We start from the raw sequence: 17,344 nt of genomic DNA, 5'->3' as shown, positions 1-17,344 counted from the left end.
ACGTTTTTCAATACCAAAAAATGTAGTAATAATAAATATAAATCACAATTACTCGCTTAATTTTGTAAATCGAAAGTATAATCTCAAATTTTCAAACCTCTCTTTGCTTTCACGAATTATATTATTTTTCGAAGTAGACTGGATATGACATGTTACTTAATGGCTCTTATATCGGCGGGAGAATCGCAAAAAAGTCGCCTGAGGGTATTTTGTGCGGCCACACATCGATCGTAATCCAAGTAGACAGATAACAGCAGCATACGCGGTTGCTCCTCGAATCGGCACGGTGTCAATTTTCGTGCACGTGGCGAGGCAATATGTGCTCGCGACGACGTCATCGTCCAGAGGACGAAGCGATCGAGCCGGACATGAAGCTCCGAGATCGGAGAGATAATGCGGAACAGAGATGGTACTGTGCCCTGGTGCGGCATCCGCGACCGTTTCGCGAGATTCCGTTACCACGAGTACCGATAGAAATTTTCGCCGGATCGTCTCTTATTGTTAGAATAAAATATTTGCTCAATTATTAAAGAAATTTTAATATTTTGCTCAATCATTAAAGAAATTTTTTCATTTTACTCCGTTATTCAAGTTGAAGGATTTATGCACTAAATCGACCTTATTGATAAATGAGTGACTCGAAAATAATTTTGCATTCTATACTACAGTTTTATTTTCTTATATTTTGACTTTGAAATTAAGAAAAAAATCGTCCATCAAAATTACATGTAAAAGTTTTATCAAGGGGAATAAAAGTTATTCGGAAATTAAATTTCTTACGCGGGTTTTATATTTTCCATTATATGACATTTCTTTCGACATTAATTAGATATCGATGAATCCACAATCGGAATCATTGCTGACTCGTCACGTCAACTTAGACCTTCAAAAACAGCTCAGCGTCTCGAAATTTACAGATCTGTTTATTAATCATTATTCATTCAGCCATTAATATTTCAACATCGTATCGCAGTGATACGTAAGCAGTTATTAGCGCGCATATCGCAGCTGAAAATATCAGACTCTGCGATGCGATTTAAATTTCTTATAGAGAATGCGCGATATACATATCGTCGTCGAATTCGATGAGCGTCGTTTCAAGGCAATTTTATATTACGTGATCATCAAGATAAAAATGATTCTCTTGGATCACGCGACTCGCCTAAGATTAAATATATTTACATACTAAATTGTCGTTAATTTAAGCGCGTTTTAAATTCAACATTTTCACAATTCTTGACTAATAATTCGACTCAATCTATGACTAATAATATTGCGGCGAGGCTATATTCTCTGTCAAATAATTGCATATTTAATTAAATTATATTTATCTTGTTGTAGAAAAGTTAGTAAATCGTACTTAGGTGCAAATTGCGACCATAAAATGTATGTTAAGTTATACAGGGTGATTCATTTTAATATTAACAGGCAAATATTTTGAGAAATATGCGAGATACGAAAAAATGTTTCAGACAAAAGTTATATGGTTTTAAGGGGGCCATAAGATGGTGTCATTGGTTTTACCTTGAAAAGTCGTTTAAAGGTCACGTGAAGGTCACTTTCAATTTTTTAAATGGAACCCCCTATTTTTTATTACTTATTCTTGTAGCTTATCTCGAGAGCTTTCCAAAACACTATAATTAAGTTAGTTTTCATTAAGTACTTTCCGAGTTATGAGGCTTGAAATCGTTTCTTAATTTTACATAAACCGTAAAATATCTTGTAAAATATTCATTTTTCAATTACCTCACCTTAACACTTTTATGTACAAAATAATGAGAGGAATCAATTGGTGTAAAGAAAACACATAGTTATTTTTAAGAAAAAATATGTAATTGTTAATTGCAAATTACATATTTTTTTTCGAAACAACTATGTGTTTTCTTTACACCAATTAATTTCTCTCATTATTTTGTACATAAAAGTATTAAGGTAAGATAATCGAAAAATGAATATTTTACACGATATTTTACGGTTTATGTAAAATTAAGAAACGATTTCAAGTCTCATAACTCGGAAAGTACTTAATGAAAACTAACTTAATTATAGTGTTTTGGAAAGCTCTCGAGATAAGCTACAAGAATATGTAATAAAAAATAGGCGGTTCCATTTAAAAAATTGAGGGTGACCTTCACGTGATCTTCAAGTAACTATTTAAGGTCAAATTAATGACACCACCTTATGTCTCCTTTAAAACCATATAACTTTTGTCTGAAACATTTTTTCGTATCTCGCATATTTTTCAAAATATTTTCCTGTTAAGATTAAAATGTATCACCCTGTATATATTTCACGGTATTTTTTATTTCGTATTGCGCTGTTATTTTTTAACGATTGATTTATTGTACTCCATTACACATTTATTTACAATTGTCGCGACACTAATGAAATTCTATTCTATTTTCAAACATTATCCGATATCCGATACAAGCGGATGCTTGGAGAAAGAAAAGAACAGCTCTGTTCTATTGAATTGTCTCGAACTCGCTTAAAATATGTACCTTTATCTCGCGTCAACGAGACTTAAGTAGATATCCTTATCACAAGGTGTAGTGTATGTACAGACCCGTTCGTATCAACTACTGACGTCACTCTGTCTACAAAGGTGTTTCTGGTTAGAGAGAGATAAATGTTTTTTCATTGTCGAGTTGCGTTAAAGTTATGCAACTGTCATAATCGTGAGAGAGAAAGTGACTGCGGAGAACGATGAGAAAAATAGAAGGCATCCTAGTAAAGAATGCTTCACATTGAGGGGGAAGAAAAATATGCAGTCTGGGAATGAAAGGAATAAAATCTCAAACGAGATAAACGAGAAAAGAAATCCGAAATGACCCGTATACGGTACCAAAAGCGTGGGAGGGAAATACAGACGACGTGAAATTTATTACTGTGTAAACGTTCATCGGCGCAGCCATTTGTGCAAATAAATATGCACCGTGCAAAAGTCGTATCTCGCGTCGAGAGAAATCACGCTTGAAAACATCTCCTGTGTCGTTCTCCCATCGAAGATCAGCTGATAGCTGTCATAATAGCTTTTTTCCCCGTTTTTATCTCTTCATCTCTGATTTTTATCGGAAATTTCTATACGTACAGCACTACAATCCTATATAATGGTCCAACTCGTCCCGTGAGAACTCGGAATTCGTTTCGATCTACCAAGTAAGGCTACCGCGGTTGGGAAACGTGACGATGAATCCGGGAGCGTATCTTTTGAGAGCAATGACGTCACTCGCATACTCGTCTCTCATTGTTTCTTTCTCGCTCGGACGCGAGAGAAGTCAATTGCCTTTCTGCCCTTCTTCAGAGACCCTTTCGTTTAGAAGCCGCTCTCGCTCGTTTCCACGCGCACATTACAAAGCAGCGGAGGCGGCCGTTTAATCGTCGCCGCTCAACAGTGGCCGCTCTGTCGAGATCCCCGTCTTTGCTTCGCGACAAAACCAAGAGACAGCGTTTAAACGCTCGATACATCACTGACTGTGCCGACGTTCTTGCTGCGTCGTTAAATTGAGTGCAGATGCCGGCAGGATAATAAGCTTCTTTTATATAATTCATTATATATTAAGATCACTTTTTAATTTGGCTTCGTACATTTTGCTTTCATACTTTGTTCAAACTTTTCTAGGATAAATTATTCAACGATTTACAGCTACACAGAAAAAAAGGACATTCTTGAAAATATATTTAGTTTTAACTTGAAAATCTTGAAATGAGATTATATTGCGTTAATTAAAGAAAAATATAATTGCTTGAATAATTGCTTACTTGAATGAAGCCATTTTATGTAGTTCAATCGAGAAAAATATATTCTTATGATTTAAGATTTAATTTTCTTGAATGGAAAAGAAACAATGTTAGATAGAAAATAATATTTTTAAATCAAAGATTATAATTTTCTTAAAGTAGAATTAAATAATTATATATTCTTGAGGTGGCAATTACAATATTAAAATAAGACTATAATATTGTTGAAATTTAAAATTATTAAATTCTTCTAAGAAGATTATAAATTGTTGCGTATATACGAAACAATGAACGCGTTAGTTTTATATAAGTTTTGATTTAACACTTTTTTTTTTCTGTGTACAAGTGCAATAGATATGAATTTATTTTCTGTCTCCCGAAATTAATTTTTTACAAAGTTAAAAAAACGTTCAAATATATCAAAATCTGAAGATTGATGAAGTTACAAGATATCTCGCGTTAAAAGAATAAGAGTTTAAATAATTAAGAAAAATATATAACTTTAATTTGATATAGTTTTCTCATATAATACATCTTTATATGCTTCCAAATTATTACAATATTTGAGAAAAGTAAACTATTTGAAAAAATAAAATACTAAAAATAAGTTTATGATTTTATGTATAATACGAATTAATTAAATCTTGTTTTCATGTATATAAATTTCATAATTAATGTTTTAATCTAAATTGGATATTTCAAAAAATAATTTTTTACATAACTATATTTCGCGATTTCAAAAAAATTCATAAAACTTTCCGATGAAATAAACGCAGTTGGCATTTCAACTATTATGATAATTCAGACATTGTTGCGTTAAACGAGAACAATGATCGCTTCACACGCTACGTTAAAAAATGAGATTCTATCTCGCAAGATCGCGAGAAAAATCGGGTTATCTGCGAATTTTTATAAATTTACCCATGATGTATCTTCTCTCTCTCTCTCTTTCTCGCTTTTACGCGATTCGGACGCACCGGCGCGCGTCGCGCCGCCCATTGACTTTTGATTCACTGGGTATGTGGGTCGGTACCAAGTGCCGCTCTCATTGCCAGAGAGTGGGTCGTCGGCTAGTGATGGGCCTGAGACCCACGCGTGTACCGATATATCGATATTTAAGTGTTGGCGAATATCTGAGAAAAGGCGCGAGTTGTTCGGCGAAAGATATATGATGCGATATGCGTTACAAGGTACAACATTAAATTTTGTACATGGTCGAAATAAACAAAGCAAGAGTGTGAGACTAAAATAAATACGCATGAAGCATATAGTCGATCTCTAAGAATTCAAGGAAATCCTGCACCACGCGAATTTTTAAAATTCTGAGCAGATGGAATACATGCGTGAAGTATGAAATAACGAACGTATTAATAAGTCTCGGGAATTAGTTCCATTTTTATAAGTCCTAGCTCATAAGTAGCTTTATATTTATTCAATTCTTTTTTGTGACTTTCAATTATCCGTTATATCGAAACATTATTTCAAATATTTTAATATTTAAATATTTAAATATTTTATTCAGAAAACTTGAAAAAAAATTTTATTGTAATGTATATTTATTTCTTGTTCTATATCGTATGGATTTGTATATTTCTTTCTCACAAAATAATTGAAAATTATATACTTTATCAAAATTATTACAGACCTTGCAAAAAAGAAAGCTGCTGCAGATACAGCTTCAATAGCACGAATTGGAATAATTATTAAAGAGAATTTTAAACTGGTTTAGCGCAATTATATGCAGAAGACAGTAATTCGCCTCCTTTTATCGGTGAGGAATATTTCGAAAGATTCGCGAAATCCAACCGTCGAGAAACGGGAAATGGGAGAAAGTGAGCGCGCAAATACGAGTCGCAAAGGCATCAAGAAAATCTCGATACTATAGTTGCTCGTTGTTCTTAACATTACAATGTCCAAATCGACCAATTACAATTGCTTTTAATCTTGAATAATTTTTAATTAAGTATTTATAAATTTTTAATCCTCCCTGCATAAATGAATTTTTATAAGAGCTTTTATATATTACATGTATATGTAAATGAATATTACGGTACTAATTAAGTAAAAATACGACAAATTAATATTAAGAAATAAATTTGTTTTCAATAGTTTTCTTCAAGTTTTCACTCGTCCACCAATTTATAAATATATATACCGCTTTTTCATATATTTTAAATTATAAATTTTTTTCAATTTTATTATTCTTTGCAAGTAACAGAATGAAATAAACGCGCATCAAACTTTTATATTTTTGCGTCACCTTGTATATGTTTTATTACGTCGTCAATTATCACTGTCCGACTCTCGAAACTCGTTCTAGCAAATGACGATTTATTTATTTTGCAGCAAATGATGATTTATTTATTCCTAAGGTAACGGCACAATTTACTGGACTCGCGATATAAATCGATAATGAAAAGGCGACTAGTTTAACGTACCTGGATGTATTTTTGGCGAAACACGATCTGCCGATTATGCGTCAAAAATACGCGGCACAAATTAAATGCGATTAGTTACGCGTCAAGCGACTGCTTTTTCATACCATATATATCTGATATTTATGAACCGAGGCAAAAAATCGAGCGTGAATGTATCAAGATTAAAGAAGGATAGAAAAAAGATAAACAGAACTCGCGCGTAAAGAAAATTCTCAATCGACTACTAAGTTGTAGCGTTCACTTCGAAATAAAAATTTATAGACACGGAAATACTGTACCAGATACATATATCGAGGTCAACCAGAAAACTCACATGCATAAGAATCAGGAATGCCGTATATATATAAATACATGTTAATATATTATATTTTATCTCGCGCTAAAATATTTTTAAGAAATGAAGAATATAAAATAAAAAAAAAAATAAAAAATGAATTAATAACAAAAAATGAATTAATAACGGCGCATTTAGAAAAATATCAGTCGTATTTCGCTTCTCGTGAATCATCCCATCTGTCGTTACCTTAGAAATAAATATCGCGTATCTCGCCGAGATATACATATATCAAGATCGCGGTTGAGCATTCGGTGATCTCGGCGACGTCCTCGAGAATCGATATATATATCCGGAGATATATCCTCGATTCAGCCATTCGTACAGCGCGTGGCATCGAGAAATCGATGGGGAAAGGAGCCCGGAGCCCGAGGCCGGGGGTCGTCGAACCCGTTCGCGCAAACTAACGACGAACAGACGCATCTCGCGCGCGGCGCTTTTTTCCTCTCTCTCTTCCTCTCTCGTTTTTTGTCTCATTTTCGTCTTTTTTTTATTTTATAAACGATGACGCGCACGCAAGGAATCATGCTTGAGGACTTACTTTAGCCGCTGATTCGCCGGCTTCGTCGCCTTGTCCCCTCGGACGACGGTGCGCTCGGCTTTCTTGCTCGCCGCCGGCCTCCTCGAGCTGAAGAGCGACGCGACCGCGTCCTTTTTTCGTCCCGTGCTCGACGCTGATCTCGTTGATGTCGGTGCCGCTGCAGTTGCTGCCGGCTCCGCGGGTTTTGTCCTGAAATCCGCATTAATTGTCTGTGATTAAATCAAGGATTGATATATTTCTATTTCTTAATTGACGAAGGCATTGACCGCGGTGAGATCAATTGGCCAAATCGCGTGATACGCTCTCATTCCGTCCATTTCGGGAACGAAAAGTTGTAGGACGCCGTCCCTGAGGCGCCGGATTAATATTAATTTATTAGACATTCACGTGACACACGTATGTAGTATCGATAAGATCGGTATATTATAGACGACTCGTTTATCATGGAATTAATTAATTACGCAAATTGATGATAGAAATATTAGAGGACGATCGCGTTTCGAAAAGCAATACGATGATAGATGAGCAGAGCATTGACATCTGATTAGATAGACGGAGCATTAGCTATCGATTAAGACGAGGGGGGCTTTGATATTCACGGTAAGGGAGGACTCTATGAACTTCGGTTGAATTTGGTTATTCCCGATAATGATCGGTTAATAATTCGACTCCAACTTCTTTCATTAACATCAAAGTTCAGCTCACATGTATTGTGCGAAGTTGTGTTGTGACTAATGTCATTATTTTTATATTTATTATATTATTTTTAAATTTATATATATTTAATATTGTTTAATATATAATATATATATTTCTTTCTTTCTTCTTTATTTATTTATTTATTAAATATTTATTTCTTTATCCTTTCTTTATTTATTTATTAAATAATATATATACATAATATTATATATATATATATATATATATATATATATATGTATATTTTATATATGTATATTTTATATATTATTTAATATTATTATACATTTTCATATTATTTTTATATTTAGCGGCGTTAGCGATTTTCTCTAAATAAACACTCTTTAAACATTTCTGTGAAAATCTAATTGAGAATCGATGATATCAATGGAATCGTCATGTAATGTCAAATTATGCCGAATAGTCGAACGTTGACGGAATTAACCAAAGTTCATGCACGCCCCCCTTACTGCATTTATCAGTTACCCCTCTTAAAAGGCTCCGTCTATCTATTCAGATGTCAATGGAGCAGAGCGATTCGTATTTATTCGGATAAACAAGATCAAGGCCGCATTTATTTACATATCGATTTCACTCTGATTTTATGTATTATAAATGATGTTATATAAATTAAATTAATGACACCATGAAATCAAGAAATATAATCGAAATTCTTAGTGTCTCGTAAAAGCATATATATTATACGAATTGTTTGTTACAAAAATTAATCGATTATGCGAGCCGATGATGAAAATATGAAAATATGATCGCGTTTCGAAAAATAATACGTGATAAACGCAGAGCGACGTACGTCACTACCTACCCGCTCGAGTGTCGCCGTACAAATGAACAAGGTCAAGGTCAAAGTCGTGCTTATAGTGTTTATAGAAAGAACGTTAGGAATTTAGCAACTGCGCGAACAAATCTTGATAGAAAAAAATCTTTTTCCGCCAATATTTCTGAGAAACAACAATGTAATGTGTATTTATATATTTTTTTATAATTTTTTTATGTAATTATATATTTATATATTTTTTATACATGTAGTTTTATATATGCGTATGTATGTATATATGAACGATTGATATTCAAATATAAAACATTGGATTAATAATGATTGTAAATGAGTCGTGACATTGCTTGATTTAGAATTTACATTTTACTCGATGTTTTGTGATTGAAAATGATTTCATTCTGATATTACACGATGCTACGTTGAAGAAACTGAGTTAATGACATAATAAATCATCAGCAAATATATAATCAAAATTAGCATTGCAAAAGCACACAGTAGACTTTCAATGCGTAAATCTTGCGACATATTATTAACAAGCAAACGACATATCATATATCGAGTCGTTTATCAAAAATTAATCGAATTATGCGAACCGACAAAAATAAAAAAATGATCTCGTTTCGAAAAATAATATGGTGATAAACGCGATTCATACTACTATTTATTCATTGAATTATCGCCATGTGATCAGTAAGTAATATAAAAAATCAAAAACTGATTCAATATCGATTATTAATACATATACACAATAAAAGTTTAATTATGTTTAAAAATATACTGGATATGTATTGAGGAATCAAGAGAAATTTTAAACATTATTTATTAAGTTACGTATAAATTAAATTTATGTATTATATATATGATGACAATTATTTATTTCATTTATTTCATAGCGAATATTATTTCCACAATATAATCATTTAAAATAAAAATTGAAGTGACAGGAGATAAATTATAAATTATTGTTTCATTGCAATATATACTAGGATAATTATTTGTTAAAATAGATTTGTAGATTCAAATATATTTTGCTTCATGTTTTGAATATTTCATCGATTTATTTTAATTTATATAATAATTTTTGGATTAAGATTTACCAGTAATGAATAAGATCAAAAATGATAAAGAGAATTAAGAGCCATGAGTCAACACCATGATTAGTTAAAAATTTAAGAAACATACAAAATATTTCGCATACGTGTTCATTGTGTTAAATATTTCATGCTAATAAACGTTACCCGTTATTCAACAGTATCTTACACGTCGACGTATAACGCCGATAACGTGTTACCTATATGTAAACATTAGTATGGCCTTGGCCTTGCTCCTTTGTACGACGACGCTCGAGCAAAGGAACGGTGTAAATCACTCTTCTTTTGTATCTTCCAAAACGTATTTTAATATTTTTAACGTTCTTTATTAGTATTTTTATCATCGGCTCGCGTAATTGATTATTTTCCTACATAATTCCTGTGTAATAAACGATTCGTATGATGTATCGACTTCTTGTTAATAATACGTATTTCGCGAGATTGCGCATGAAAAATCTACCGTGCTTTTGCAATGCTAATTTCTATATTTCTTGACGATTTATCATGCCATTAACTCGATTCGCGCAGTATCATTAGAATAAAATCGATATCATTTTCAATCATAAAACGTCACAAATAAAGTATAGATTCTAAATCGAGTAGTTTCACGCGCTTTTATACAATCATTATTTTATTAAATCATTAATTTTATTTAAAAATATATATATATATATATACACATATGTATATATATTATCAATCACTTATATACATACACATAAAATTATATAAACATGTTACATCGTCATTTCTCAAAGCATTGGTAAAAGAAGAAGCGATTTATTTGATCAAAATCTGCTCGCGCGATGGATAAATTCCTTACGCGCCATAGGTAAACAATAGTATACCCTTGACCTTATTCATTCATACGGCGACACTCGAGCGAGTAGGTAGTGGCGCATGTCACTCCGTGTTTATCGTCGTATTATTTTTCGAAACGCGATATCATTCCTCATATTTTTATCGTCGGCTTGCATAATCAATTAATTTTTGTGATAAATGACTCGTATCGAGTTCTTGTTAATATGTATTTCGTGAAATTTTTGCATCGAAATTCTATTGTTTTTGCAATACTAATTTCGATTATATGTCTTTTGACGGTTTATCGTGTCATTAACTCGCATGACGACGCACACATAAATTAATATAATTAATATAATTGTTATTAAACTCATTTCTTTATATCAATCGCATGAATAATGTGATTTTACAACATTGTAATTTCTCAAAATGTATTTCGCGAGATTTATTCGATGAAAATCAGTCGGGCAAATAACTTAATATCGATAAATTTAACTATATTTGGGAATATTAAAATCCACGCATATCTATTTTCAATTTTAATTTGATTATTTTTATTCATTTATATTAATTTAACCTAATCTAATGCGAGATATATATAAAATTATATTAAAAAATTCGAGAATTATATATTATTCATTAATGATAAAAAGTACATTGTGTCACAGCGAGTGTCGCCGAGTGAATTATCAAGTGAATCATAGTTTTCGCGTTGCTTTTTCATCTTGATATAATAAAGTTATGCATCGTAATTAATCGGGAGTGCCGTATAAAATCGCGCCGATCATACGTGGTTTTCGTATTGCTTTTTCATTTCAATATAATAAAGTATATATCGCAACATCGTTAATATCGGAAGTAAAGTGCGCGATCGTTATGTTTTGTTACTCGTAATTAAACATGTTTTGACGTGCGTATCATGAAGAAGCACCAAGTACGGATAAAGAGAAGAATGAGAGAAGGAAGAGGAAGAAAAGATCTAGACGTAGGCGTCGGATGATGTAGCAGAGGTGAGTAATTTATCAATTATTATTTATAAAAAAATATTTAAAATTAATGAAATTAATTAATCCACGGTAATAATCCTAAATTATTGTGTAACATAATGCATACAAAAATATTTCAATATTATATATTTCCTAATTTTCCCATATTTTCTAAGATTTATAATTATATATTATTTATATAAGAATTACAGAATTTTACTTATATTTTTCAAAAGTTTATATTTTTAAATAAAAGCCTTTTTTGGTAATTTCTTTATTAATAATTATAATAATTTTTATAATTTTATAATAATTTTTATAATAATTTAGAATAATTATATATTATTTATATAAGAATTACAGAATTTTACTTATATTTTTCAAAAGTTTATATTTTTAAATAAAAGCCTTTTTTGGTAATTTCTTTATTAATAATTATAATAATTTTTATAATAATTTCTTTTATTAAATGTCTAAAGACAAATAAAAAAAAAGTTTTATAATAGTTTTTTAAATATTAATTATTTCAGAGATGGTCTGTTTTATGTTACATATAATTTATTCGATTCTTTAAGAAATAATATGTTAGAAAATTCCAATCATATTTATAGCCGACTTATTTCTCTGTCAACAATTTTAAGATTGTATCGCTTCTACAAGTACAAATTTATTTGCGCCCACAAATGACGAAGAATATGCGTGACATAAACAATCGATGTGCAATCCGTAATTTCGTTGCATAATAAAGAATCGCAGGCGGTGAACGATCGCTCGTCCATTCGCCCGCACGTTCGATAATGATCGGTCCAGCATAAACGCGGGAAAGTCGTTGAATTTCTAGTTACGCAAGGAATCAATAGGATATATGTTACGTAATATGCGACGTGTACATTTAACGCAACGTGATTGCGAGGAGTGCGTGTACGGTGCAGGTGATTAACGGGGAAGGGTATTGCGTAACGCATGTGTGCGTGCGCGCCGTTAACGTTTTCCCCCGCGGGAATAATTAAGAAAGACGGTGGCAGTCGGTTTCACGCACCAATGCTAATTTCGTTATCGCATCTTCTCGACGGCTAAGTTATAATCGAGAAAACAACTCGCGAAGGAAGGTGCCTCGTCGAAGATTACCTAATGACTCGAGAATATTTGCGTGGCTTGATTTTCTATTGATTTTTCATTATTTCAAAATAAATACTATTAGTGATAGAAATATTTTCATTGAAATATTAGAGAAGATAACAAAATAAAAACGTTAAAAGAATAATAAACGTGTTTATAAAAATTATGTACATGTGTGTACACATATGAAGTGAGATAAAATGTGTGAATATCTCTATGATTGATTGATAAATATGTATAATATTATAATCGCAAATATAAAATCGTATATATTTCGTTTAACGTCAAAAAAATGCGACTACACTAATTTCTATGATAAAATTATAACACATGCAAATATATATGATTATAAAATTTTATATATTCGTGCGATTATAATATTATATATATTCATCAAATATCAGGGATATTCACATTTTATTGCTGTGTATACACATGTATATAATTTTTATAAACGCGTTTATTATTTTTTAAAGATTTCACTTTAATTTTTATTTTTTTTCGAATATTTCTATATTTATTATTGAAGAGTATTCACTTTGAAATGATGAAAAATTAATTTCGTTATCGTCAAAGATATCGAGACTCAGATGGTGAGTTTGGAAAAGACTAGGGATAAAGATCGAGAACCTGATTCACCTGACAAGTTATATCGTATCCAGTATATCTCAGCCGACTGATGAGGTCAGTTTGATCGCTGACCGTTGGTCAATGCCCTCTCGTCAGATCCGTTTGTTGCGAACAAATAAGCGAACGATCGATCGGTCAATCGGTGAGCTCCATAAAACAGATTGATTTCATTCTAAATGGTATTAACGTAATCCGACACCTGGCTAACAACAACGCTCACCCAACATTACGTAAATTATGAGCAATTTGTCGTGCCGCTTCGAAGAATCGAGTATCGTAAGATAAAAACCGTAAATCATATTTTATGTTGACGAAACAAAATATATGTAAAAATATATGCCAGCCTTACTTCAGAAGAAAACTGATTTGAGCGGAAAAAATTGAAATATTTTAATTAATATATAATAAGTAAAAACAATCAAATAAAATATTCTTACAACAATATTATTAATTATATAATTATCAACCAATTATTATAATACATACATATATATATTAAAATATTAATGTATGCAAAAATTTAATTCTTTAATAAACAATCATTTACTATATAATTTCATGGTATGATATTGTTTATTAAAGAATTAAATTTTTGCGTAAATTAATATTTTAATTAATTTTCCTTCTAATAAATATTTTAATAAATATATTCTAATAAATATTTTAATTTTATAAATATATTCTAATAAATATTTTAATTTTCCTTCTAATTTTCGACATATCAAAGATAAGCTCTGCTTTTTCATCGCGTATATATGTGTGTATTTTGATTATTATAAATGAAGAAAAGTATGTGAGACTGAATCATCGCTCGTGTACGTTTGTGTTAAAAAAGTTACGTGCGCGTTTTCCGGCTTGTGTGATAAATATCATAGGTAGGAGAGCAAGTTTTCTAGAGGACGGTCGTCCGGACCGGCTCGGGATAATAACGCCGGCTCGAAACACGTGCATGCACTCGTTTATCTCCGTTACGTGACGTTCGCTCTCTCGTCTCCGAGAATTGGATTTTAAGTGATAAAACATGATGTAAATTTATACGAGAACGTCCAGTAACTATCTGTACGCGAAAGCGCTATGTTGCGTTAACATGGTATTACTAAGAGAAATGTGACACACCCCGTCTGCCTACTTATTATTAATCCAATAAAGTTGCACGATAATATCTCTCACAAAGAAGTTTATATGTACGTAACTTTCATAGAATGATTCATTTAGTATTTACTTGGCGTGAGATTTTCTGCAAAAACTTTAATAACTTATCGCGAAAATAAAAGCCTAAGAAAATAATAAAACTGTTTAATAATTTCTTCATTATGGAACATATATTGCTGATTTTTTAAAGTAAAACAAAGTTTAATATAGGAAAATATAAAAAAATAATTGGTTTCTTAATAATATTTCCAAATTGTATCAAAGATAAACATGGTAAACGAAAATGAATAAAAAAATAATTATGAAGAGCCATTGAATAAAATAAAAAGAAGAGAAGGGGACACCCGGGTTTGAACCGGGGACCTCTCGATCTGCAGTCGAATGCTCTACCACTGAGCTATATCCCCGATGAAACCTCTATCTTTAAATAACGTTTTTCAGAAGATTTTTAATAGACACAATGAAATTTTATAATAAATATTCAAATAATTTATAAATTTTATAATAAATTCAGAAGAAGATTTTTAATAGACACAATGAAATTTTATAATAAATATTCAAATAATTAGTGTTATCTTAAATCAATGAATAGACATGTAATGTGTATATATAAAGTAGAAAAGAGAAAAAAACATTTTACAATAATAAGAATTCAGAAATTTGATTTAATAATATTATTACAATAAGATTTCATTGTAAAACATAATATATATAAAATGATCTTAAAAAACTTTAACATACCTTTCATTATAAAATCTGTAAATTTTATACTTTTATATTTTCTAAAAAATGATGCGCGTTTTATATATTTCCAATATCTCATTTTTAATATCGGTCTAAATATTTTGCAATAAATATATATAATTAAAGATAATTTTCCCGCGCATTGAATAATAAAATTTGTCGACGAATAAAATTGGGCACCAGACGGTTTATTGAATCGTGATGTAAAATTCTCAGAAACAAAAGTTAAAAGTCATCTGTGCAGTGGCAGGTGGATAACGGATTTCTCGGAAAAATAACCGGTTTCCCGATCCAAGACGTACACGAACACCGTGTTACTATGTCGCGTATATTACGATTATGATAATGAACGCTCTTATTGCTACGACGATAAAATTGCACGCCGGCGTCCTCTGTATCGCGTCTCGTTCACTATTAAGAACCGGTTACAACACGAGATCGATACTGCAGGGTTCTGTAGAAATCGCGTCATATAATTATTATTGTCAACATATTTTGTAAAACGTTAAAATAATAATAGATTCTCTCATACATTGAATGCATATATAAATAAGTTGCATATGAAAATGCATATAAAAGTTGCTTGTCGTATCTAGATTTTAATTTATTCTTCTTCAAAAATTATAAAAAATTTAAAGAAATCCAATTTATTATTTGTATCACAGACAATTTATTGTATAATGCAATATGTATTAATTTATTATACAAATATACATATATATTGAAAGTTATATACAGGGTGTCCCATTTTAATCGACCACCCCGAATAACTTTTTTAATTTTGATTGTAGAAAAAAACGTTTCAGACAAAAGTTATATGATTTCAAGGGGGACATGAGACGGTGTTATTAGTTTGACCTTAAATAGTTGCTTCAAGGTCACGTAAAGGTAACCTTCAATTTTTTAAATGAAACCCCTTACTTTCTATTGCATATTCTTGTAGCTCATCTCGAGAGCTTTCCAAAACACTATAATTAAGTTAGTTTTCATTAAGTACTTTCCGAGTTATGAAGCTTGAAATCATTTCTTAATTTTACATAAATCGTAAAATATCTTGTAAAATATTCATTTTTCGATTATCTTACCTTAATACTTTTATGTACGAAATAATGAGTGGAATCAATTGGTGTAAAAAAAACACAGTTATTTTTAAGAAAAAAAATGTAATTGATAATTGCAATTACATTTTTTTTTCGAAACAATTATGTGTTTTCTTTACACCAATTGATTCCTCTCATTATTTTGTACATAAAAGTATTAAGGTAAGATAATCGAAAAATGAATATTTTACAAGATATTTTACAGTTTATGTAAAATTAAGAAATTATTTCAAGCGTGACTTTCAGCTGACTCTTCAAGGTCAAACTAATGGCACCGTCTCATGTTCCCCTTGAAACCATATAACTTTTGTCTGAAACGTTTTTTTCTACAATCAAAATTAAAAAAGTTATTCGGGGTGATCGATTAAAATGGGACACCCTGTATATATATATATATATATATATATATATATATATATATATATATATATATATATATATATATATATATATATATATAGATGCTGTGTGTATTTTATAATTATTTATTAATAATATATATTTCTATACTGAATTATTCGTTGACTCGCCAAGCAATTTTTAATTTTTATAATTCTTATGTAATTTCTGTGCACTTACTGTTTTTCGCTGGATTTTTTCGTAATCGATAGGGTATTTTGTGTGGTCCGTTTAAACGGTGCCCGCCCGCCCGAACCCACGGACATCCCGCTTCGAGTCTGAAAAGAACGATGTTTTTTAATGAGTATCTATTAATAAGTTATTTTGTAATGCAAAACACTCGAACCGTGAACAATTACATATTAAGCCCTAATAAAAAATTTTATTAATATCTTTTATTAAGAAATTCTACAACACAGTAGGAGATACAGTACATGATACAAATGAAACTTGATGATTAAATTCGCACATTCAGTTACGTAAAATTGATTTTAAAGAGATAAAATCTTCTGAATGCAATATTTGATTTTAATAAGCGTAGAAATGTGTATTTTTATGTACGAGAAATATTTGTAATGTGAATAAAATGTGATAAAAAGTGAAACAAATGTATTTCTTGTATTTCTATTTTAATTATTATCGAAAATAGAAATTTAATAACAAAAAAGACTTGGAGATTTTACGATCGATTTTCTCAAAGAGATACCCAACAAGAAAATGATTTTAAAAATGTTGCTCGTGCAGATAACGCAATCTTCGCGATAATATCCTCA

At 30.8% G+C, this 17,344-nt stretch overlaps 1 protein-coding gene and 1 non-coding gene across 5 annotated transcripts in view; both read right to left on the bottom strand.

Moving 5' to 3' along the window:
* LOC145973527 (cytospin-A) overlaps positions 1–17,344 on the bottom strand; it is a 51,118-nt gene that overhangs the window by 14,986 nt on the left and 18,788 nt on the right. For all 4 annotated transcript variants that reach the window (XM_083102991.1, XM_083102997.1, XM_083102994.1 and 1 more), the window contains 2 exons: positions 16,752–16,849; positions 7,055–7,243 (listed from right to left, as the gene is read on the bottom strand). In XM_083102991.1, coding sequence (XP_082959117.1) covers positions 7,055–7,243; positions 16,752–16,849 — 287 coding nt within the window. The remainder of the gene's footprint in view (positions 1–7,054; positions 7,244–16,751; positions 16,850–17,344) is intronic.
* Trnac-gca (transfer RNA cysteine (anticodon GCA)) lies at positions 14,664–14,735 on the bottom strand. The gene has a single exon. It is a non-coding gene; the product is annotated as a tRNA-Cys (tRNA).

Source organism: Camponotus vicinus, unplaced genomic scaffold (assembly GCF_025532165.1).
Source record: "Camponotus vicinus isolate PSW18456_S1 unplaced genomic scaffold, iyCamVici1.0 SCAF_6, whole genome shotgun sequence".
Lineage (NCBI taxonomy): Eukaryota > Metazoa > Arthropoda > Insecta > Hymenoptera > Formicidae > Camponotus > Camponotus vicinus.
The sequence above is the reverse complement of the archived record's forward strand: the minus strand, read 5'-3'. Positions and strand labels throughout refer to the sequence as shown.